Here is a 25,496-nt window from a genome sequence, read left to right as displayed (position 1 = left end):
GTTAACCCAGCAATTTCCGAAACGGGCGTTTGCTGTCGTGTTTCGACGGTTCAGTGGCATGTCGTAAAGTTGCGCACTAAATTCCAATCAGCGTGTCAGATTCAATTAAAAGATATATCCTTGACTTGCATATTCAGCATAGTCACTAATTAAAATGTTCTCACCTCTTGCAGCAATTGCACAAAAGATCTATTGACGTGTTGTCCTACAAGAGAGGCGAAATAAAATTCAAGAGAGGTTGTTGCATTATGAACTCTTTAAAATGAATTGCTAAGTCCAAATAAATGCTTCAAAGATGTTGGAAAATTTGCTGAAAATTTTCCATATATTAATCATATTGGTGAAAATCATTTTAAAACTGAAACATGGAGCCTCAAATTATTCCTTTTGGGAAACTCTATGGAATGGAGAGTTAATTTATTTTTATTTTGGAAATGCAGTCTACCAATAAATGGCACTAAAAATTACGAGGGTTGTCCAAAAATTAAATTTTACCGAAAAAACTGCACTGCAAAAATTCTGTTTTTTTTGCGCATTTTTCCAAACACATGCAGATCATAGATGTTTAAAAAATACATTCTAGTGCCACTGATTTAACAGAAAAATTGATTAATTATCAATTTTAACTCATTTCATCAGTCTGAATTGTTAGGCCCTAACTGACGCCATTTTTAATTGCGCGGGAAGGAAAATTAAAAGCAAATTGGCCTTCGCCAATTGCGTATGAATACAATTTCGATTTTCTCTCACAGCAGCTTTATTTGAATACATTAGCGCGCAGGTTGTTAATCAAAAAGGCCCGGCGGGCAGGTACACAGGGGCACAATGAACTGTGCATTATTAAACGTGCCATTGCTACGGCGCGGAGGCAAAATTAATACTTTCTCGCAGGTTTGGTCGAGTGCGGGGCCAGCCAGTGCCATTGGAATTGGTATGCACGCCGCCTGATGAGGCGTAATAATCACTTTCACACACCGCGCGCGCACTCCCAACATAATTAACGATTCAAGCTCAGGGAACAGCGAACAGCGGCTTGTAATATGCACGCTCGGCGCTGCAACAATGTCGTGCTTTAATGTTACGCGAGGAAGCCGAATGACAATCAATCGCGCGCCGAGAGACGAAAGTAATGGGAGAGCTGATTGTGAGACGCGTCCGTCCACTCGCGTGAATTACTATGCGCCCCAGGAATGAAAGTTTAATTAGCGCTTTCAGGCCAACTGCTGGCGCGACAAGCTCGGTATTGTTCGTTTTCTTTGTGCGACCAGTTGTGAAATTCAAAATTCGTGTCATTCGAAAAATACTCTTGGTGTTTTTTATTAGTTAATTAGTTAGTTGCAGCGAAGTTTTTAGTTAAGAATTTCCTTAAAAAAAGTTTCAACGAATACAGTACCTAAATATTTTTCACGGCTCTTCGTGTCTTCCCCGGCACAAAATGTTAATTTTAAATTGATTACGATTGGTTAAAAATTAATTAAAATTATGGTTGGTCAATTTATAGTCAAGCTTAACAATTTAATTTTTTAATTTTGAAAAAATTCATATTATTTTTATAAAAAGGTGTTAAATAAATTGGACAAAATTTTCGTAGTGTACGGAGGAGGAATTTTCAATTTTGCTTTTACAGTCAGGAAGTGGAATTTAATTTAAAAATTTTGCTGGGAAATAATTTTTTTGAATCTATATTGCAACCATTGCTTAGAGTTTTTTTTTAACTTTAATTTGTATAACATAATTGTATAGATAAACTGTCCATTCGATTTTATTTCTTTTGAAATCATATCGAAGTAGGCGTAGTTAAAAAGCTTTTATTTTCAAACAGAATTGAATCGAGGAAATGAGGAAATGATTATCTAGGGTTCTTTTAGATCTACTCAAGCGTCACATTGAATACAATTGCAATATTTCCGTTAGTGATAAACTGTCTTTTTTTCTAAATGGTTGCACGTACAGGATGGAAACAATTACCTGAACTTTCAGTTTTATCAGGCAAAACCCAACTGGTAAGAATTTGTAGTTTTGTAGGCCAAAAATAAAAACATTTAATGAAAATATCCTGATTCATAATGGAATGTTTTCCTTACCGTCTACATAGAATAGAATTCAATCGACTAAAATTTATCTTGAGCAACTATTGTGCCGAAGAAATGCTTTAAGGGCCCGAAAAGTGCATGAGAGTGAAAGCTGCATCGCGAGGTGTAGTCTCTGTCTTCCCATTTTGAAACGCGCGCTGACTGGCTTGCATCTTGGGCACACAACGTAGCAAGCAGCTCGTCTTCTTGTAAGGTCAGCGTGGCGTGCGATACAGAAAAAAGCTGAGCGACCTTTGTGTTTGTTGCGCGCGCGTTGTTAATTAGAGTCGTCGCGCGGAGCAAAACACTTTCTCCGGTGCGCAGCAGCCAAGTGTTCGAAATGTTCTCGTTTTGTCAGGTCATACAATTATGACGAGCAGTATGTGTACGACGAGTTTTGTTCTCGCTGCACGCATTGTTGCTTGTGTCCCAAACACGCACACAACCTCTTAATTCAATTAGGCAGCAGCTTAACAGATGAAAATGCAAGTTCACTTTAAATTGCGTCCTTCGCGCTTTTGTTTCTATTTATAATTGGATTTAATTATGTTTGTGTTTTCATTTCACCTCAGGAATTTTTTTAATCGGTTCACTTTTTTTAAGATGGGCGATCCCCTTGCGAAAAATTCATACTCTATTAATAAAAAGGGCGCATGGACCTCAATGGAAAAGCCCCAAGAAAAGGACTAGATCAAAATGGATAAAAAACGCAGAAAATGCGGAAAACACGAAATTGGTGAGTTTATCCAGCTGTTTTTTTTTGCGCAAAAAAGTAGAGCATTTTTGCACATTGCAATATTGGGTAACCTATCCACGATGCAGCGAAGTTCGCCTGACTGATTGTGAGCTGATCTTTACCTTTTAACGTGGTAAAAGGTAAAAGGAGAGTCCTGCTGACAATGAAGGATACTTCTCATGCTTATTATAATAAATTTTGAAGGCGCAGTGAATTTAAGACAGTCATTTTTTTAAATTCCAATCGTCATGAGAAGATTACACGAGCATGAATCATTGGAGTTACATTGCAAACACTTAAAATGTTAAAATGCCAAAATAAGTCTAAAATCCGTTAAAACGTATTCATTTTGCTTTAATTTAAGAAACGTACTGGGGATTAAATTAAATGAGAGGTCAGTTTATTGTTTGAATTTAGTGGAGCCAAAAATACATAAAGGTCTGTATATTCCCAATGAAAAGTAGAATTAGTATTTAGACCAAAAACGTCTTTAATTCACAAATTTATTAATCAATTAAGATAAAGAAATACTAAATCTAAAATCCATATTTAATTATTTTAAATTAAATTCTCAAAACAAGTGGAAGCTAGAGCAATGGATAAAACAAATAGCAATTCTGTATGAATTTCATTATGTATGTCATTGTTTCGTGCTTGAAAAATCTTCATTATTTCTGCTGAATCGAAACAATAACTAATAATATCCAAGTCCGGGATTCCTGATAGGTAAATTAGCCGGTCACGTTTTGCGTTTGGCTTCTGTGTGTGTTTCTCGTTCTCATCTCGTCTGCTATATTTTTCGCTTCCTTTTGAAACTGCGGAGTATATATGTGTACAGTCGTCGTATAACGCAGCAGAATCAGAAAAATCGTGTTCGGCTCGTTCAGCGGCAAAAAACAATTGCAGCAGCAAACCGCACGCAAGATGAGCAAGCAATCAATAAAGTGCATGCAGGCGAATTACGGTAAAACGACAACGACGCGGCGATGATGGTTCGATGATGCTCATTGTGCGTTCGTTCGTTGTCTATTGTTGTGTGCACAAGCGACGTAATAAATAAACGAGCGCCGGCTGATTACCCCAGCAGAGTGCGGCATAATTATGTTATTGCACTTCCATTATTCGCCATTATACCGTGTATGTGTGTGTGCAGTGTGCATATTTCGCTGTACTACATATACGTGAACAACCAAGCTCTGTGAGAGCGCAGAGAACGGTGCAATATCATTCTATTTGTCCGCCGAGCATGACGCCTGCTATAATTGAGAAATATGGGAATTATCATCATTATTCTTCAAATGAAAAGCGAATCATTTACGACAAAGTATGGTAATCGCATGCGTAGGTTTCTCCTAGAGCCGGGATGGAATTAAAGTAGCAGTTGTTCAACTATGGAGGAAAATTTAAATACACTGTTGCCCTCTTTTGAAGCAGTGGAAGCTTGGAAATAGTGGAGCTTCAGAGTTGGCGTTCAAGACATTCAATAATATTTTGTTGTTGATGAAGATTTAATCGCATTAATAAGGTTTTGAGAGTTTTAAGTTTTAATTGCAATTATACCTTAAAGTGGGAGGATAGATTTCGTCCTGGTCCCGGCAAAATTGTGTAACTTTCAACAACCAAACGCGAATTTCCTTGTTGCAAGAAAAGGTCAACAATCAATTCGACAATGAAAATTTGGGTGTTTGTTGAACGTTGCGCAGTTTTGACGGGACCAGGACGATTTGCAAAAGCTCAGAGAATATTTAATAGCTGCCAAATGCGTAAACTATGCTCTATTATGGATTAAATTAATTCCATAATCGACCCAGGCAGTAATGGATTTTATTTTAGATGATTTTCTAAGGATGAGGACTGTCTCCCTACTTGAAATCTCATTTTTTCATTTCCTAACAAAGAGTTTCTCCAAAACGTGTAAAAAGCCGTTGGGTATAATGAATCTTAATGAGAGGATTCGAAATATGCCAAATAAATATTGCAAAGCGCTGTAAGTCTGGGAGAAATTAATTGTAGCAATGTGTTCATTTGATTTTAATGTACATTTCGGAATAAATTTTGAAAACCAACAATTTGAACAATTTCTTAGTGTAGCCAACAATTCATATAATTTTTTATTTGTTGTCCTGAATTAATCCGCTTTTAAGACCCATGAAAGGTGAAATTTTGTCGTCACTTTGAAGATTGTAAACACTCCTTGGCACTTAACTGTCGATATTCGCCAATAACTTAACTCTTACGAAGTTTCTAATGAAATATCCCTCCAAAAGTGTGTGTTTTAATTCAATTAATGGCAAAAAAATTAAACGACCATTTTGGGACCGACATAGCTTATAAATTAGATCGAAATAAAAATCTTGATTTTATAAGTGTCTTATATAAGCTTTTATTTTTTCTTTTCGTCTAAATGTATTTTTTTCTTACATTAAAAATGAATATTTCAATTAAAAATAAATTTTTAAATCTCTCAAAAGATTCCATTTTGTTAAGTAATGCCGCCGTGTACTCTTCAGTTCATTTTTAGTTAAAACAGCATTATGCGCCTAAGTGTTTTTGTTTAATTCTTATAAAAAACCTTTAAATTTGAGGTTAAATAAAAGTTATTCAGTTTTATAGCGAAGTTTTCTCATAAATTTTTGTCTTATAAGAAAATTAGGTGATTAGTTGAATTACATATTTAGTTTCTGTTGAAATTAATATCGTGAATTACAAGTATGGGGAATAGATAATGTCTTGTTAACTATCCAAGTCTAACAAGCTGCCGTTCAAACAAATCGAAAAATATTTTCCATTCAACCTTGATCCGTCTCTTTAGAAGCTGTGCATATAGACGTCTTTTCAACCTTGGCTATGAGATAATGTCGGTCAGAGCACTACATTGTTGCATTGAAAACGAGTTAACATTTTCTTTGTATATACCGTGTCTAAAATTCTTAACCCTTTTATCTTGGCGAAAGTGTATCGTGTTTTTTAATTTGGTTGCTAATACGACCAAATATATTCAGTTTTTGCCTGTTTCCAGAGATGAAGATTCGAATAATATTTTGGATAATTTATTCTATGCTTAACTAGAACAAAGTTCAGCCTAAAATCGGAACAAGCGTTTGATGGAATTATTTTGTTGTGTAAAAATAACAAGATTTTGTTCAAACCTTCTTAAGAGAAAGGGGAAAACCGTTTTTTAAGGAGCAAATTTTTATTATTCTAAGGAAAATTAGAAATTTTGAATTTATTATTTCAACACACTAGCTTTGGACAGATTTATTGTTTTACACAAAAGTTAAAAAATCCATGTCTAACGAGGTGTATTGGCAAATTGAACTGATGGCCGGAGCATTTCTGCATTTCTTTTATTAGCAGCTAAAATACCTATTTGAAAGGTGCATTTTGACACTGTTTGCTTAACAAGGAAGTGCATCGCGTCGCTCGGCTCACGGTGAGAATACGACTCACGTCATACAACAATCCTCTCACAAAAGAGGTTTGTCCGCCGTTTGCGTTTGCAGTTTGCAGCAACGAGCGCACATACAAAAAAAAAATGCACACAAGCCAAGGTTGGACAATCACTTGTTCTTAAACGCGTTTCTTGTTCAGCGCCAAGCGGAATGAATGGCTAATTTTTGGCTGAGTGAGCGCGCTGTGCGACTGATCTGATCGATTGGTCTGTATGTCTCAGCCTGAAGAGATAAATAAAAATATTGCAATGCGCGCACCGAGGGCGTCTTTTCTTGTGTGCGCTTTGCATTGTGGGGGCCGACCTACTTTCCCCGCCGGGCACATCCATCCACATTGCTCTTTCGAACACCCTTTCACTTGCTCACTCGCGGCGCAATGCTGGCCTTTGTTCGCGAGCGAGCAGATCTCTTAAATCGCGCGCGCGCGACGCTCAATTAGGCGCTGTGGGAAAATGCAAATATCCGATCGCGCCTCGCGTGAACCGATCGAAACGCGGCGCCTGTGTGCAATGATCTCGTTGAGTAATCTCGTCAGCTTCTATAAACGACTTGCTCGTAACTGTAAAGCTAATTATTATGACTTGTTAAGTGAACTTAACACCACTTATAGACGTAAGGAAATAATTTGTTTAATGAATTAAAACAAGAATCACAATCTCATTTGGACGTGGTTGATTGAAATAAATTATATTTTGGAGAATATGATTAGATCAGCCAGTTCATTGTGACGTCAGAAGTTTTTTAAGTTATTTATTCTAAAGGTCTTGTTAAAATTATTTTTATGACCTATGACCATGAGTTTTAGTTTCTCATTGTCAAGCAATATTGTTAGACAACAAAGGAAATTTCAACAAGCAGCCAAAAAATTGTGAAAACCACTTGTCTTCTTATTTAAATCCTAATTTATTTCACAACAAAGAGTTTCCCAAAAAGATTTCATACGCTGTTGGACAGATCTCGACGAGAGGAATCGAAATCTGCCAAGAAAATGTGGCCAAGTGGTGTAAATTTTGGAGAAAATTCGAAAAATTTAAATTTCTACGGTTTTACGGTCTTTTGTTGATAATTGCAAATTTTAGAACAAATTTTTTATCGACCAACTGCTGATTGAAATAATTTTCAATTGTCATCCTGTAACAAAACGTTATGTTCGCTATCCTGACTCACGTCACAATTCTATTTCCTTTGCCTAAAACTTGTTTATTAGCCAAAATAAAGCGGATCAGTATACAGCGAAAATCTAAAAAATATTTTCCCTTTACCTCAAAGCCCATGCTAACCAAGCAGTGAGCTTGTATTTTTATTGACAATCAAGATTTTTTTCAGCAGAAGGAGAATTTGCTCCATTATTTTCACACCATTGGATAGATCGGTACGAAAAGAATCGAAATAAAGCGAAAAAATAATTGAAAATAACTGTTATTTTTATTATTTAAATTAGGCTAAATCTTAAACTCGACTTTTATTACTGCGATTTGTATTCATGCAAACAATTTAATCAACTGTCTTTGGTAGTCAATATTTCGTCCTGGTCCCGGCAAAATTGCGCAACGTTCAACAAACACCCAAATTTTCATTGTCAAATTGATTGTTGACCTTTTCTTGCAACAAGGAAATTCGCGTTTGGTTGTTGAAAGTTACGCAATTTTGCCGGGACAAGGACGATTTCAAATTAATTCCAATTGTTGCCCTGTATTCCTAAATCAAACCGTTCCAGTTAACAAATTCCAACGTGTCTTCATTTCCAGATTTCCTTGATCTTTATAGAGTTTTAGACTTCATGCTCTTTTACAATCTAGCTCTTGAATCTATTTTTCTTGACAAAAAGCAAGATTTTTACCGTCCAATTCATATGAGTTCTTCTATGGAGAGAAATATCAAATTCCACGCTCGTTTTTGGTCAAGATTAACAACCATTGGGATTTTTACGAGATATAAACTGCATCGGGTGTTTGGATTAAAAATTATGCTTTATTGCGGTGATTCCTCTAGCTGTCACATCAGGGATTGGGAATGAGCCACACAACACAGACAATAAAGTACACAATAAATGACTCTTGATCACATGAGAACTTCATTTCGGACACGACGTTAACGATCTCCGAGAAATCGAAAGGATTTTACCGTTTTATTTAATTATAATTTTTTTTCGTCAATTTTCGAGGATAATATCGCGTCTCACGAAAGGATTGTTACAATGCGTTTTTAACAGTAAACTTTTGTTAGTTGATAATACAGACACAGAACGGTCCTCTTTTATTCTTTACTCGCGCGCAGACAGTAAAATTTTTATGGCAATCCAGCTGCACTGCTGGGACTTTGTTTTCACTTATTATACACACGATTCGAGTTCATCTCACATCTCCCACACACTTCTGAAGCAGATAATAAAAAAATATCGCAATTTTCCCAATCAAAATCGGCATTTCCTTTTCGCTGAGCAATAGTTTAGACGTGTTCTTTGTCGAGATTTTCCCCAAAATCCGTCAAAAGGTCCGTGAATTCCGCACTTGCGTCAGACTGGAGCCAAAAGTTTTGACCAAAACTCCAGGCACAGTCCGTGACATTTTAAAAAAGGAAAAGCCCCCAATAATGATCGAGACAAATTGCTCTAAAAACCGCTAGGAGAAAACGAGCCTTTGTAATTTTTAAATTATAAAAATTAGCAAAAGAGTCGTTTTCTCCGGATCGCAGATTCACTCTCGCACGAACTTAACAAAACTCCCATTGCCCCACACGTTTCGACATCAGTACGGATGGATGCCGGCCAGCCTGTTCGACAGGGGAGGCGCCCCGTTCGGCGTGTACCTTCGCATCCCCTGCTGCCGGTTGAAATACTCGGGCTCTGCATAGCTGTGCCTATACCGCTCCTGAAATCACACAATTTAAAAAAATATTACATTTGTTTTGTTAAGATTAATATTCGGAATTATTTCTCTAGGGTCTTATACGAAAATATGGCCGGTGAGACAAATTAAATTAAAATTGTTTCTAAGCGCTAAAGGAGCAGCATTGCAAAAATTAAATCTATTTCAAGAGAGATTTTCAAACGGCGGCTAAAGTTCACCATTTTTAAAAAAGCTGCGAATTGAAATTTAAAATTGTATTTATGACTACCCACGATGCACGCTTTTAATATCAAAACGGTTTTTTCTTATACTTAATTTATTAATTATTATTTTAAGAATAAATGTTTTAATTTTTCAATGTTAAAAAGCTTTTAAAACCTCTTCCTCCACAAAATATGTTAATAAGCGAGTATTCTTTGACTGAATAATTTATCAAATTTGTTGAAATTCTTGGTCATTAAAAAAGTAACATCCTATTTTTTAACACAATATTTAAAATTCGTTAAAGTGAGATTATAACATTAGGAAATCTTCCATAAATAGCAGACTCTAATAGTCGCCATTTTAAAAAATTCTGCGCACAAATCAAAAGTTTTTTCTTATATTGCAATACGTATTTCTTCGACCTGAACTGTTTACCTAAAAATTTAAGTAAAAACAACTTTTCTTGGACTCTTTGTTTAGAATAATAGCCACCGTGTATAAAAAAACCTACGTTTTATTACATTTAAAATTTTAATTTCTGTACCTGGAAGTGGTGGTTGAGCCTGGCCGTCTGCCTGTCGAGGCCGGGGAACCTCTCGTGCTCAGCGAGTTCGTGGTAGCCACTGGACGGGGTGGAGAGCTGGTGGTACGAGCGTCGTTTGTTGTTGAACTCTTTCGCCAGCTCGTGCGAGGTGCGGCGGCGTTGCTCCTCGGTCTCCTTGAGCGGAATCAGCACCGGCTCGAAGCCCTCCTCGTCGTCCAGCTCGTCGTCGGACAAGTTGCGCACCGGCACGGCCCGGAACTGGCCTCTGGCCTCCGTGGGCGGCGCCCGGCCCGACGACATGGCGGCCGCGACGTTGGCCGCCGCAGTCTCTTGCCGCCGCCGCTCCAGCCGCAACTGCAATTCGTCGATCTTTTCTCGCTCCATCCGATGGAACTTTTCTTTTGCGTCCTGACAACACAATATAGTTAAATTTTAGAGAACTCATCTTTGATTTCATTTCCTGAATAAAACTAGTGATGACTACAACGAAAAAAAAACAATAAAAAAAACATGTAGCACAGGTCTTTTGTTACTTTCTTCAGTTTTAAAAGTTTGCTGTAGCTTTTTCAATTTTTAAAAAGAAATCATTTAGTTTTATTTGTTTGCAATTTATGGATTGAAAAATACTTTTACAAAATATAAAACCAAATAAATTATTAATACTCGGAATTTGTTAGATATTTTTATAATTTATTCGGTTTTCACGCATTGTAAATGACTTTTATCAATTAAGATTAGTTCAAATGTAATAAAAAATACTATTTTTATTAGATGTTATCTAGATTCAGAATGGACCACACATTTTTTAATATTCAAAATTATTTGTAGAGCTTAACTTATTCTTAGAATCAGGAAAGAACGCAAAACTTTACATTATGAAATTTTCAACATTTATAAAAAATATCAATAGCCTCTTCAATGCTCAAACATTTCTTTAAGACTTTCCTCTGATGTTCAGCTTGATTTATAATTAATTCAGATTTAATTTTGAATAAAATTCTGAATAATTTCAGGAAAAATAAAAGATTTTTTGCCGATATGGACATCTTAAGATAACATTTTGACAGTTTTTCAGTAATTATAGTAAAGTAAAACAGCTTAAAATTTCATAAATCGTGCTTCCAACTTTTGTGTTAATTTATTTTACAATCTTAATTCACTGATTTGAAAAAAAAAAGCTCATAAAAATTTACCTGAAACCTCTCCCTGGGGGACAAGGGTGAGGGCGAGCGCTGCCTGAGCTCAGGGTCTCTGTTTCGCCTGCGGGGGGCCTCCTGCTTGTCCACGAAGCTGGGCACCCTGTGTGGCTTGATGGCCGGCTCGTCGAGCGGCTGCGGCTGGTGCACACGTCGCGGCCGCGGCAGTGACAGGTCGGGGGCTGGCGGCGCCGCCGCCACCCTCGGCGGCGACCAGCTCGGCGGACTGCGCCACTCGTCTTCCTCCTCTGCAACAGTTCACGAAAGAAAACGGTTTAATTACAGCAGAAAAATGAATGGACAAATTTCACTGCGTGAAAATTTGATTTAATTTTCATTTTTTTTCAGTTATTTGCTATTAATATTTATTTACTTAACGTGAATTCAAGATATTATTAATATTTAGAATATATTCTCCATCCACATTAAAGACAGATGCAATTTAGATATTTATTCTTAGAAATCGATTTGCTAGATTATTTAAAAGAAAAATAACTCATATTTTCAAAATAATTTAACAATATAAATGTACATAAAACAATAAATTTTAAAATAAAATAATAAAAATGACAAACAACTTAAAATTAAATAATGCAATGTTTTTTTTTAAATTTTATTAAATAAAAATTTACCAACAAAACTTTTATATAGAATAAAAAAGTAATATAATTAAGTTTGCAAAGTAATTAACGTTAAATTTAAAAATTAAATGAGAATTGTAGGGACATCTAAAATCGGAATATCAGCGCATTGTATTTAGAGTGGATAATGTATTCTTAGGATCTAACGGATATTGGTGAGCTGCAATTTGATGCACGGAAATTCCCACACGTGCGATCAAAGTTTCTCTTTTGCGTCGGTCTCGCCGCCCCTGCCAAAAATAATTTCACATTCCGTTTGTGTTCGCAAATTATCTGCCACCATGCGGACGAGAAACGCACATGAATTGATTTTTCTAGAAGTAAAAGTAAATTATTTGATTGGGTAAAAATGAGGAGAGGATGACGAAAGGAGATTTTGATTGAAACCAATTTTTAAAGTCTTGCAAAGATTTTGTTTCGACTGCGTACAAATCTGATTGAAGAGCATTGGTTCAGCAAGACCTTTTTCTTGTTCATAATTCCTAATTTTCTCGCTCTAGGGGAAACGTGATTTCGGCTCGGTAGAAATTGCAGACACAGGTGCCAGCGACCGATTCGCCACGTCTTGTAAAATTAGCCACACGTGTATTATTAATCGCAGAGAAAGTTAATTAATTGAGAAAACGTATAGTTCTAATTGTCAAAAGAGCGCGACAAACGAAAACACGAAAAGTAAAACTGCGGAGAAAAGAACAAAGGGGAAAAATGAGTCACGCGAGGAAGAAGAAGAAGAATTGGTTCCAGTCGGCGGCGAGTGGGTGACGATTTCGGCACCGAGTTTAGCTTTTAGCTGGTGTGCAATCGTCCCACGCCGCGAAAATCGTGCCGCGTGGCTTCCTTCGCATGCACAAAAGCAGAGAGGCAGTCGGAGGATGAGCGAGATTTTTTATTATTATTTCCATCCAGCAACAATGGGCCGTCGAACTCGGTCCGACACCAAAAGCGAGCAACCGTCTTGTGGGCGTTTTTTCCGAGAAGAAGCTAACGAGGAATAACTTTCGTTCAGCCACGCTAATGACTATTTTTTATGATTATGCTCATGTCTTTATTTGGTAAAACTGTGCGTTTATAGCGATTAATGTATGTTTTTAAGTTAATTTCACTGTAGAAACCAGATTGCAGGAATTACGAACTTATTAAGAATTTGTAACCGTGAGACATGTCATGATTTATTGGAAGTTAGCAAAATATTGTATTCTTAAAATTCCTTAACACGAAGAAATGCAAAATTGATAAGCATAAATCTCATTAACAATCGATACAGTTATTGTTCAATGTTGTTAATTTATCTAAAGAGCAGGAACGCCAGTTTTAATTTTTTTTACTAATTTATCAATTAACATTGATCAACTATACATAGAAACGCGTTTCAATACTAACTTTGTCTTCAAAATAATAAAAATACAAAACTTAGGATAATTTTTATTAAATAAAATATAAAATTAAACAAAGGAACAAATATTTTTCCTGTATAAAATTCTTCTTGCTAAATAACTATACAAAAGTAAATAGGATAAAAGACAAAAGATTATGTCATTTTCGTAATTTTCCCTGTAGCAATATGTCATTAATGATATTACGAGCTCTTACTGGCAGCGCTAGATAAAATCTAAATTTGATCAAATGTTTTCATCGCTCGATAACGGTGAAGGCAGCAAGAAGTATATTTAGCCCTAGAAAACGCAGCGACCGCATATAGCAATCCCATTTTTGCTCTTTTCTCGCATTTTTTGCGCCCAGCATTTTACGACCTCGCTCTCGGTTTGATTCATTCGTGGAGCGACTTGACCCAAAAATGGCAAATCAACCGAAACGCCACGGGTGCAAATTAAAGCAATAAAACCACAGATATTTAGACAGACATCACCGCGAGCGCTTTGCACTTCTCTACACTCCGACTGTTACGAAATCATTCAGGTGAGCTGCAAACCATTCGGACCTAAGTTTGTAGGCCAGCTGCCTAAATTTATGGTCTCTCTTGTGGATATAAACTATCAAGTTTGGCGGGATGGAATCCACACTCGCAATAATTTTAAAATGGATGCTAGATTATTAATGAATTAAAAATCCTGGTTATGTAATAGGATTATTTAATTATTTCAACTGCCAAAAACTGTGTTAAATAAATTTATCAAAAGTATTGTGAGAGAAACCTATTGAAATTTTAGGTTTTCCGAATGTAAATCAATAAAATTTGATTTTTCATCCTTCTTCTCACAAGAATTCCTATTTAAAAAAATACTTCTTAGCTAAAAAAGATACAGATAACGATTTTTGTATTAAATTATATAAATTTTGTAGCGTCAGCGTCGAAAATGCTATAGAGTTTTCTGTGCAAAGTATTCCAAAAAGGCTCAGAATTCCATTCGAGCGTGCAGGTGTTTTCCCTTCGAGTGCAACGCAGTTTATTTTCGCTATAAGGCAAGGAAATGACTGGAAAAAAGGCATCAAAACAAAGTTGAGAGTCACGTCGTAAACGCTCTTTTTCACTCGGCAGCATCTCCTCTGTTTTTGTCCTAATCTCGTGTTTGCGCTTTTCACGCCTTTTGAAAGTCAGCACCGCAATTTTCGAAGAGCACCAGCCAGCACCGCCAGACACATTCGCAATTTGCTTTTTGCTTCCGTGAATTTCTCCTGTACTTCCACGAAGGTGTTATGAAATTAATTTCGCCCGACACGTCCGCTGATTGACGCAATTTTTATTGTATTTGCGGACGCCCAGTTGATTGCAGGCCGGATGAGAGGAAAAAAACCGATGCCGGCGAGCGTGAACGTGAGCACACACTTTGCTTTTTGTTGATTGCACTAAAATTTGTTGGAAATCGTCAGTAATTTAAAATAAAATGGAGCGGCTCGGCAGCAGGAATTTCAATTAGATGGCTGCATTGTTTCACTTTTAACGAGTCGATTCTTTAAATCCGGGGTCTCAAACATCTTTTGAAAAAATGTGAGAGCGATAAAACCGAAACTGGAAGAAAGTAATTGCAGGTGGCATTTTATTTGTTGAGCCAAGTGATGCAAGACGCATTGTTGCGGCCAATCTAGAACAAAAAGCCCCCGGCGACCGCTATACAACACAAAAAGGCTGATCCGTCAGATTTGCCGGATTTGCATTCTCTTTGTGCCGCCAGACGGTTAAACAAAACAAACCGCAATCTCTAAAGTCGGCATCTTGCTCGTCATTTTCAGAGATGTACGTGCGTGTGCACCGCAAAATTTGCCTAATCTATAATTAAAGCGGGCATGAGGCTCTTTTGCAACTGGACAGGTTTTGGCAGCCGTCGGCGACTGCTGCGAGAGAATAATATGTACTAATAAATTTAATAAAAATTATGCCACCTGCGTCGTGCGGGCGAAGGCGCTCACCACTCAGAAATATATCGACAGCACAAAATTGAACTGTTCTTTTTCTATATTAAAAAAAACCTGTATTATTTTCAAGGACTCATTTTTTATTTAACTCAGTCAGTAAGGTTGGTGGTCCATAAATAATTTCTGTTTGTGTCTCAAAAGGCAATATATGGTGACTGCCAGAGAGTTCTCTGACTGATCTGGATAGCGTACTTTATACTTTATTTTCTTGGTTCGAATTATTGTTTCATTTACACTTTGCAGTGTTTCTAAAAGAAAAACATAAATATGGGGAAATCTAAATTTTCGACAAAAATTAAAAAAAGGTTTTCCAGATGAATTAGAACCCTGAAATTGTCAAGATTTAACAAAATCTAAATTTGAAGGAATGGTTTACTGAGCAAGAAAGTGTATTAATTTAAAAAATGACTCCATTTTAGCTCAAATTTTTTATGGAGGAAATCGAATTTTTGGCAATTGGTTGTGCACGTGAGTGGCACATTTTATTGTTTAAAATAATAAATACATCTGCTTGGAAAAAAGCCGATTTACAGTTCTCGTCAACCATTTCAAGGGCTTTAACAAATCCAGAGATCTGTTGAAGCATATTAAAATTCTTGGTCTGAGCAAAACTTTGAATTTCATTGCAAGATCGAGGCATGGAGTGAAGTTTAACTGCATAGGGAGAATCATCATGTCATTCTCATGCCTCTTAAACTTATTTTTTTGCCTGAATTTTAGCTTTCGTGTATTTTAACAATGCGTAACAGCAGACGCTTAAATTTTTTGTCAAATTTCTCCGAAAACGTTGAGTTCTCCATCTTTGAGACCAGAGAAAACAAAGGTGCTAACAAGTAAAAAGTAAAATGCGACGCATCGTTTGGCTGGACGAATATATCGCCGTGGGAGACTTCCTAACTCAGTCAGGTGCGTGGAGACCCCACTGGACTGCTTTTGTTTTCTACCGAGGACAAACGCCGGAAGTGCGGCTCCAAAAACGTCGCTTTTTCGCCAAATTTGCTGCGCCGAATCACATCTCGCGTCTATACTTCAACTGTTCATCTCGCTTACACAGGGTAGCAGCAGCAGCAGCTGCTGTTTTCTACTTTTTCGATCGCAATGAATGGTTTCTAATGAATTCAGCAGAATGCTCATTTATGTATTTATTTATTCAGAGCGGCTGCGTTTGTCCGGCACGGAGAGTTGGTTGCCAACTCTCGACCTATGTATGCATTAGCACTGCAGGTACATAACAAACCGGCCCCGGAGCGGCTGTGCTGGCTGGCCAAAGAAAGAAAGTTGACTGAACTCTATGCGCTCGCACGTAACTCTTGAACACCACTCGAGTTGACGTCAATTTTGTCACTTTGTAAAAGAGAGACCGACTTTTCAGTTGTACTTTCTAATAGCTCTGTAACTGACATGTTTTAATAATATTTATGTACATTGGCATAGTTATTTATAAGTTAAAAATAAATAAGGTATTTAATAACTAATTAAGCATAAAGTAAGTTCAATATAAAGTTTAATCTTTTTCAGTTCTATTTTAATTTTTTTTATTTTTATTTAACAACTGAATTTTTGTTTTTATTATGTATTAAAATATAAATTTGCATTTTGAAAGTACAATTTAAAAAAATATTGCGTTTCTATTCTTGTAGAGATAATATAAATAAAAGCAACCATTTGGGTAACTACTATAGTAACATAAATAATTAACATAATTTATACGAAATGTTTGAGCAAAATCTCGTATATTTACCTAATCTTTAAAAACTGTTGGATTATTTTTAAAATCTTGAAATTATTAACATAATAAAACTAACAATAAGAAAAATAACGCAAGCCCTTTCAAGTTAGGTACAGTACAACTGCAGCTCCTAAAAAATTCAAATCAAGCAAGAGGGTGTCGGTCTGCCACTTGAATTGAGCATGGCCCACTAACAATAGAGAGCCACATGCCGTAGATAAAAATCGGCTGTGCTCAATTAGCGATCGAACGGAGCTCTCCCCGCATAAACATGATTATCGGTCGTGACACAGGGGCCGGTGCCGTCGTTGTTGGGAATAGATGCCCAATGCACCTGCCTAACTGTAAACTCACTTGCTCTCTCGGCGACCGACCGACCGACCATTAGCATTTTGTAACTCGAGCGACATGGAATTCCAACTTACTCCAAACGCTCTATAATAGTAATTATAGCATTATTAATTGTGCCACTTGCATTATTATAACTACTCCACATGAATCGGCACACTTTCGAGAGCGCGGCAATCGTATTTTTCTAATAATAATTGCATATTTTGCTGCCTTTCGTTTCGACTCTCGGGACTTAATTGCTGCGCGCGTTCAGCGTTCGGCGTTCGGCGGCTGCTTTTTCGGATTTGTGTTTTCTGAGAAGCGGTTAATCTGTTGCAATAAAGTAGCGACACTCGCCGTACACGGCCGTTGTGACAGGCGAGGCCTCGATCCCCTGGGGCTTGAATCCGTCATTAATTACGTTAGCACAAAACCTACTTTCGGCTTTGCCTCTAAATTCGTAATTATATCAAAGGTGGTAAAACCAAAAAGGCACAAATACGAACGAGTAAAAGAGGTTAATTTGCGTATTTTAAAAGGATCTAAATTTGATTGGTTTTTAATATTTTTCGTGTACTCATAATTAATTATCTCGGATCTAGGGCAGTGTAATTTTGTAATTCAACACTCACTTATTGATTTTTATGATTTTTTGCGGCTCAGTGCGGCGTGTTATTACTTTGTGATTGATCGTTATAGAATTTTTCGCTAGTACTGTTCGCCCTTTCTTGCTTAATTTGAAATTTTGATATTTATGCATAGAATAATTATGAATAGTAAAATCCATGAATGATATACATTCAAAATTGTAAACAAATTTATAAATATACAATTCTCAAAATAGAAATAAATTTGAATTTACTCGCTTTTTAACCATTTAAATTATTTTAATTCTCTTCAAAAACTTAAATTCGCAGTTAAAACTGTAAAACAATATTATATTAGGGAAAAATAAAATTCTTATTTTTAAGGAGACGTTTGTGAATAGCAATGACTTCAAATTTATAAATTTTCCAGTAGGCCATGTAATTTATAAAATGTCAAAATAAATTTAGATCCGATTAACTAATAAATAAATAAATACTAATTCTTTATCAAATTATAAGTAATCTGAATTAGTGTTTAACAAGAATATGAAAATCTCCTGCGTAAGAATCATTAACATATTGTAAATTAGCATTTTTCCCTCTCAAATGTGTCTAAACTCGAAAATAAACCGGACATCATGTTATGAAAGTAAATAAGTTCAATTATTAAAGAACGCGGCACTCTAGCTTAGAAGGCGAAAAATTATCAATTCAAAGGTCGTGCGTGGCGGTGTGTGGCAAGAGCTAATTAAAATTTGATTGCCAAAGAAAGAGTGCTATGCGCCGTTCACCGAGTGCGCAAGAGGAAATAATACAACAATCCGGACAGGCACGGAGGGTGTGCATTTTGATCGTGTTAATAATTTTAAATGGAATGCTGTTGCTCGCGATTCTAATCTCCATACTAGCAGCAGCATGTGAACGCGAGAGGCTAAGAATAATAATAAAAAAAAAGAATTGTGGCGCAATTACCCAACCGCTTTTGAGTGTGCCAAACCTGTTTAATGTGCATTATTCGCTGTAATCAAATCAGGCGCGGGACGAATTCGGGCCAATCGAGTGCTGCAGGTGATTTTACATAGTCCGAATCAAAACGATCGGCCCAATAACAGACGCGGCGACGCGCCTTTTCAATAAAACGATTGCTATGTGTGCCAAGTCACTTAATTTATTTGGATGAAGAGAGATAAAAACGTGGACGCAAGGGAACGCTTTTCATATTTTTTGCATAACTGATATGAAAATTTTTATTTTTATTAATTCTTTAAAATTACTGGAGAGTTTTGTTTGTTAGTAATTGTGTTGAGAATTTTAGATTATTGACTCTAATTGAAATTTTTAAGGGTTTTTGAGGCAGCAAAACTGTTTTTGTAGGTCTAAAATTGCTAAAAAATCTGATGTGATGCATTTAACAAAACCGTAAAAATAGTGTAAAATTATCTAAATTTGTAATGTGTGTAGTCTACATATTTTTTACTGAAAGTTTCACTTATAAAGTTTCGAAGATTCATATAAATTTAGAAACTCAATATCTGACTTGTAAATAAGAGCTTGGGAACAGTTAGTAACGCCGGAAAACTCTCAATGGTTGTTCGTTTTCATTCTCAATTCTTTTCCGTGTGTTTCTGTCCTTGAATTGTTTTTGAAAAAAAAATAGGAGATTGGAGCATCCTGAAAATGTGCTATTTTTAATAGAAAAATTCACTGAGTAAAAGTCGTACTAATTAAATTCCTAAACCATGGTTTAGAGAATTCGTAAGAAGAAATATTTTCTTTTTACAGAATAATTACAATTATACTAACATCCCACTTATTCATATTATTTTATTTAAAAATAGGTAATCAAAAATTATTAAAATAAATACAAAATATCGATATCAAAAGGTTCAATAAAATTTTAAAATATTTTTATTAATAAATTGTTGATTTTGAAGTTTAAATTTAACCCAAATAAATTGTGATTTGCTAATTGCTTTAAAATATTTTAATATTATTTTTCTTCTAAAGGTTAAAACAAAAATATTATTTAAAAAAACAAAATATCGCGACTTATTGAGAACATCCAACGCAGAAATCAAATAAACAAGTCTAGACATGCATGGCAAATCCGGTTATTCGGATAGACGAAAAATATTTTTCGAGAGAGCCGCGCGGTGGCAGCGGCGATTACGTATTCCGCGCAGCTTGACCCAGTGCCCGAGGGCGGATGCTTGCTTTGTTTCTCTCGTCTCGCGCGCGCGTTCCTTACAGGTGCAAACCGCTAGGCGGACTCACTTTGTATATATATGTATTTTATTTGTACGAAACGCGAGAGAGGCTGAATTTCAGCGCTTGCTCGGTCACTGGGTCGTGCGGCGGGACCTAATTTGCATCCTTTGAATCTATGCTTACATATTGGCCGTGATGTGTGCGCGATGCACAGCACAGCACACACACTTTTATTTTCACGCGAACGCACGCATGCATGCACGCCGTACGGTTTATCTGCTCGCTGCATCGCGCTCACCGCACAATGGACCGTTTGTGCAACAGGCTGGCCGCTCGTTAAAACAATTACAAAGAGTTCTTCCATTCATAGCTCAGCATTTCATTCCAAATTAATGTTCCAGTTCAAAGGAACGCCGTGAAATTGCAATTTTTCTGCCTTGCTCCACGTGGAATCGTGCCGTTTGTTAATTTTGTTTAAATCTATTTTTGCTTTGGAATTTTCCGTGGTTGCATTTTAGAAACAATAGAAGAAGGTTTGCACTGCTGGCTGTTGGCTTGAGTAACCGGTAGTTTGACTTGCTTGTTTCGACAATTAACACAATATAACCTAAAAAACGGGACCGGAAAGCTATAGCACAACCAAAACTAATATTTTGTCAACTTTAATTTTAAAAGTTTATAGAACACGATTTTTTCGCATGACTCTTTAACGAAATTTATTCAAAGGAAATTTAAATTATTAATAAATTATCGCAACTGCACAAAATCGTACAAAAAGAGTCACTTATTAGAATCTATTCATTACAATGCGCACCCACTTATTTATATTAATTTCTTGAGACATTTTGAGATACTTTTAGTAATCACGAATTATAGATATCGAAAATTTAATTTAAATATATATTAAGTTAAAATATAAATTTATTGTTATAATGTTTTAAATAATAAATCGTAAACTTATTTTTTGAGTTTAAATTATTTCAATACAATTTTTAAATTAGATAACCGTTTTACAGTATTATAATAGTGTTTTTATATTTAAATTAAACATTGTTCCAGTTCAAAGGAACGCCGTGAAATTGCAATTTTTTTTTGCCTTGCTTCGCGTGGAATCGTGCCGTTTGTTAATTTTGATTAAATCTATTTTTGCTTTGGAATTTTCCGTGGTTGCATTTTAGAAACAATAGTAGAAGTTTTGCACTGCTGGTAACCGGTAGTTTGACTTGATTGTTTGATCAACTAACGCAATATAACCTAAAAAACGGGACCGGAAAGCTATATGTAGCACAATAAAAACTAATATTTTGTCAACTTTAATTTTTAATATAGTACCCGATGAATATTTAGCATAGCTCTTTAACGAAATTTATTGAAAGGAAATTTTAATTTTTTAATAAATTGCTGCAAATAAGATAAAAGCAGAGTCAGTTGGTAGGGGGGGGGGGGTGTTAATGAGCCACGCTCGCCCCCTTAGAAAATATTATATTGTTAGTCCGTGTGCCAATGTTCCCGGTGAGTTATGAGTATTTTCATAGCCAAGTTTGCTGACGAGGCTTGGGACTAGCCAGGATAGAAATACAAACCAATGCTTCAATTGATCTCCTTGCGCAATTTTTAAATTTCGATTCCTGACCGTATGAGCAAATAGTAAATTTACACTAACATGGAATTTTTTTTCCACAAAAAAACGTCTGAAATTTTGATTTGTACTCCTCAGAAAATTTTTCCAAATTTTCCAGTATTTTTACAAGTAGTCGTGTCTAAATCATATCAGGATTTTGATCCCAGGAAACTGCTTCACGCCACTCTCTTATTCTTTCTTTATTAAAAATTTCGCCTGTCGAAAGCGCTCACTCATTGTTTGTTCGAAAAAAAAATGCTCGATCGACTTTTCTTCTCCGATTCGGACGAGAGATTGTATATCGTTGCGGTAGCGGCTAATGACTGTAACTACACTTGGTAGCGAGCGGCGAATGACTGGTAATTCAAATACCTCGGCGTTTTTTACCTTTAACTGCACTTCGTTACCAAACACGGTTTCGTGCGTCTTTTGTTTTTTTTTACAATGATCTACACCAGGACAAAATTTTACACCATTATGATGGTTAGAAGCGTGATTTTTATGCCATCTAGTGTATGCGATGACAATACATGCAGCAATCGCAGAAATCAAAACTCAATAATCGCCGACATTGTCATCGCCAAATCTCGGGTTTAAGACATCAGAATTACAAGAACAGCACACCGTTCAACTCGTCTAAACCTTCCCTAGATAGCAGAAGGGTTTGGAAGGTGATCAACCCTCATCCCCCTTCCACCCTGTGCACTACAGATAAGATAAAAATTGCGTTGCTTTGCACTTTCAGACACTTTTTCTCTACAAAACAAGTCTCTTAAATTAAAAAAATACTACCCTAAATTGCATTGGCTATCTATAGGAAATTGAGATGAGTCGAACGGTGTGCAGTTTTTACATTTTTTTGTAATTAGAACCCAAGATTTGGCGGTGGCAATGGTAGCAAAAATGCATGCACGCGCTCATAATATAACGTTTAACTTGATCTTTGCCGACATAGTCATCCCTAAATCTCTTATTCTAAGCTCTAGACGAGTCGAACGGTGTGCCGTTTTTGCATTTCTGACACTTTGAACCCGAGATTTAGCGATGACAATGTTGGCAAAAATCAAATTTTATGTATGCGTGTATGGCATGTATTTTTGCTAATATTTGTCAAATTATCACATAATTACGATAATAACCATAATAAATATCAAATTGCATAACTGTATCTTTAATTATTTGCACAAATCAATGTCTTAAGGCAGCATAATCACTTGGTAATCAAACTCAAATGTTTAATACCACCTTCAGGGTCAAGTTTTGGCTATAAAATAAATTAGTGAGACGAAGATTTCTTATGGTGTGACGGTATGAAAATAGCTTCACGATAATGCAGATTTTAAATATCGATATCGATTCTACCAACTCATAACGCAAATTTAATAAACTCGTTTTAAGTCTCTCCTGTAAAATCGGTATCGATGTAAATAAAGGTAAAAAACGCCGAGGTATTTGAATTACCAGTCATTCGCCGCTCGCTACCAAGTGTAGTTACAGTCATTAGCCGCTACCGCAACGATATGCATTCTGGGCAAACTGCGTGCTAATTTTCAATGAAACGAACAGTGTGTTCAGCCCCCCGACCGATCGAGCGCCCCTCTTTTCGAAAAGACAATCGACTTCTTTCACGGACGCGCGGCTTCTGTTCGCGCTCGCGAGGTCTCGTTGCATTTTGATTGGCTAATCGCCATCCAAGGGACAATAAAATTTAATGCTCTTTCTTTCTCCGGCAGTAGCAGCCAGAATTAACTCTCTCTGTCCCTGCACTGAATTTTAATTATTATACTGTTGACGATTCCTCTGATATCTCCTTATGAATGTCTCAATCGTGTTGAATATTTATGACGAAAAAAAATCTGATGACTCACTCAAGTCTTTGAGAGTCGTTTCTTGAGCAACGTCCTCTTTTTTTATTTTCATGTAAATTTTTTTTTCTACGTTAATGAAGGATTACTCTCCCTAGAGACCACCATATCTAGCTGTCACAGTAACTACAGAGCTTTTAAGGACTGTAAATTACTTGACGAAATATTATATAATATGATTAATTTGACTATTTTGGTTTTGTAAAATAAAATTTATATTAAAATTCTAATATCATATGTATCATTACATAAAATTTTATTAAATGTTTATTAAGTTTAAAATTTAATTATATTATTATTATCATAAATATCAGCAAAAACTTATATATAATTTTAAATTTACAAATATTTTAAACGGCAAGCAAGTGAAATACTTAAATTTGTATTGTAAAAATATTTTTCATAAATGTGAAAAAAATTCAAGAAAAAGTTCAAAAAGGTAGAAATGGATCTACATTGCACAGAATTGAGATGAAGAATGGCGTCCGTTTGAAAATTTTTAAGAGAAAATTCGTTAATTGCAAGTCTGAAATAAATTTTCTTCCATTTTTTTTCATTCTGTTGTAACCATTCTACCATTTTTACCAGTGGTCTTGAATAGAAAACAATAAAAAATGATAGTAATAATAGTATTTAAAACGCGCCCAGGTGCCTTCTAAGGTGCATGATTCACACAGCGTGAGCGTGGAAGGCTTTTTATGTCTACACGTGACTCCCTGCTGAGTCGTGTTGTATTTTAATTTTTGTATATGCACTCTATTATAATAATATGTAAGTGTTTGCTCTTTACCAAGTGCCGCTGGAAATCCAGTAATAATAATTTTTCCATCAGCGTCGAGATGCAGTGCGGCGCATCTCTCGGTACTCGAGACGTGCGGCTAACTGTTCAGGCAATTATTGAGCTGTCTCGGTGCACGTCTCATTATCCGCCGCCGCATGCAATTTATTTTGCACATTCACTGACAGGAAATTCGGCCCAAAGCTCTAGTTTCGGCTATTTATTAGGCTGTTAAAACCACTACCAGCAGCGCGAATTTGCTGTGCTTAATTTTATTACCGAGCAGCGTTTAATATTCGCTTTAACGGGCGTGGGTTAGCAAAATCTCGGGCTTCAGGTGAGAAACGGGAAATAAAGAGCGAGACTGATCGAGATAAGCGTTGCGGGCAGGAAGTCGTTTGGCCGAAAAATTGCAGTAAAAGCTGGCTGGCTAACTCTCTCTTGAACATTTAAGGAAGTTTCCAGTTGTCAAATCTAAAAATGGATCCGTTATAAGATGCAAAAATAACTGACTTTTCATAATTTTCACTCTTGTGAAACGCATTTCAAATAATGCCCAAGCAGCTGGAGTATTCCGCAAAAATTATTAAATTAAATTTGCCGCTGCACCCTTCAATAATTTGAATTTTTTGTGCATTGATATGGAGACAACAAAGTGCACTGTCATAATGATGATGTTAGTTGAATTAATTTTCCCTCGATGGATAAGTTGGGAAAATTACATCGCTGCTTGCAATATGCGGCCGATATTTGCATGTAATTGAGCAATTGACCAGAATAATCGATTTATTACAGCACCACAGCTGCCAGCAATTAGCCTCGTTTGGTTCAAATAATTTGGTCCCTTCATTTTTAAATGCTTCAAAGGAGGTGTGGACGAGGAGTAGTTTGAGGAGTAAGAAAATTAAAGAAATCGAATCAAAGCATACTAATTCTTTCAATTTTTTTCATGTGTATTAAAATCAAAAAATACAGATTCTTAGCCAATTGAAGTCAATTTAATAAATAATTTTTTACTAAAAGCCAGCTAAATTAAGCGCAAAAAAGTATATCTCTTGATTTTTTACCCACGGCATCATTATTTATGCTCTGGAAAAATCAAGACTTAAATACCATGAATATAAAAGTATTTCTGAACCCTGTATTTATTTTGGGTCCTCTAAAGGGTTCTATAGCGACTAAAAATCTCGTAGTTTATGTGAAGTCATGCAAAACAATTGGCGAAAATGTTGTGTTAACTCAAGTTTCATATATTCTAGTCCCACAAAATAATAAATATATTTGGCAATCGGCAGGAAAAACTGACTTTTTT

The 25,496-nt window shown here is 36.0% G+C and overlaps 1 protein-coding gene across 2 annotated transcripts in view; it reads right to left on the bottom strand.

Moving 5' to 3' along the window:
- Positions 1–8,209: 8,209 nt before the first annotated feature.
- Positions 8,210–25,496, bottom strand: part of LOC135935435 (uncharacterized) — a 39,872-nt gene continuing 22,585 nt past the window's right edge. For both annotated transcript variants that reach the window (XM_065477736.1, XM_065477735.1), the window contains exons 3-5: positions 11,051–11,301; positions 9,858–10,265; positions 8,210–9,130 (exon numbers count right to left, since the gene is read on the bottom strand). In XM_065477736.1, the coding sequence (XP_065333808.1) occupies positions 9,008–9,130; positions 9,858–10,265; positions 11,051–11,301 (782 nt within the window). In that variant the 3' untranslated portion in view covers positions 8,210–9,007. The remainder of the gene's footprint in view (positions 9,131–9,857; positions 10,266–11,050; positions 11,302–25,496) is intronic.

This window comes from Cloeon dipterum, chromosome 2 (assembly GCF_949628265.1).
Source record: "Cloeon dipterum chromosome 2, ieCloDipt1.1, whole genome shotgun sequence".
NCBI classification, from domain to species: domain Eukaryota; kingdom Metazoa; phylum Arthropoda; class Insecta; order Ephemeroptera; family Baetidae; genus Cloeon; species Cloeon dipterum.
The sequence above is the reverse complement of the archived record's forward strand: the minus strand, read 5'-3'. Positions and strand labels throughout refer to the sequence as shown.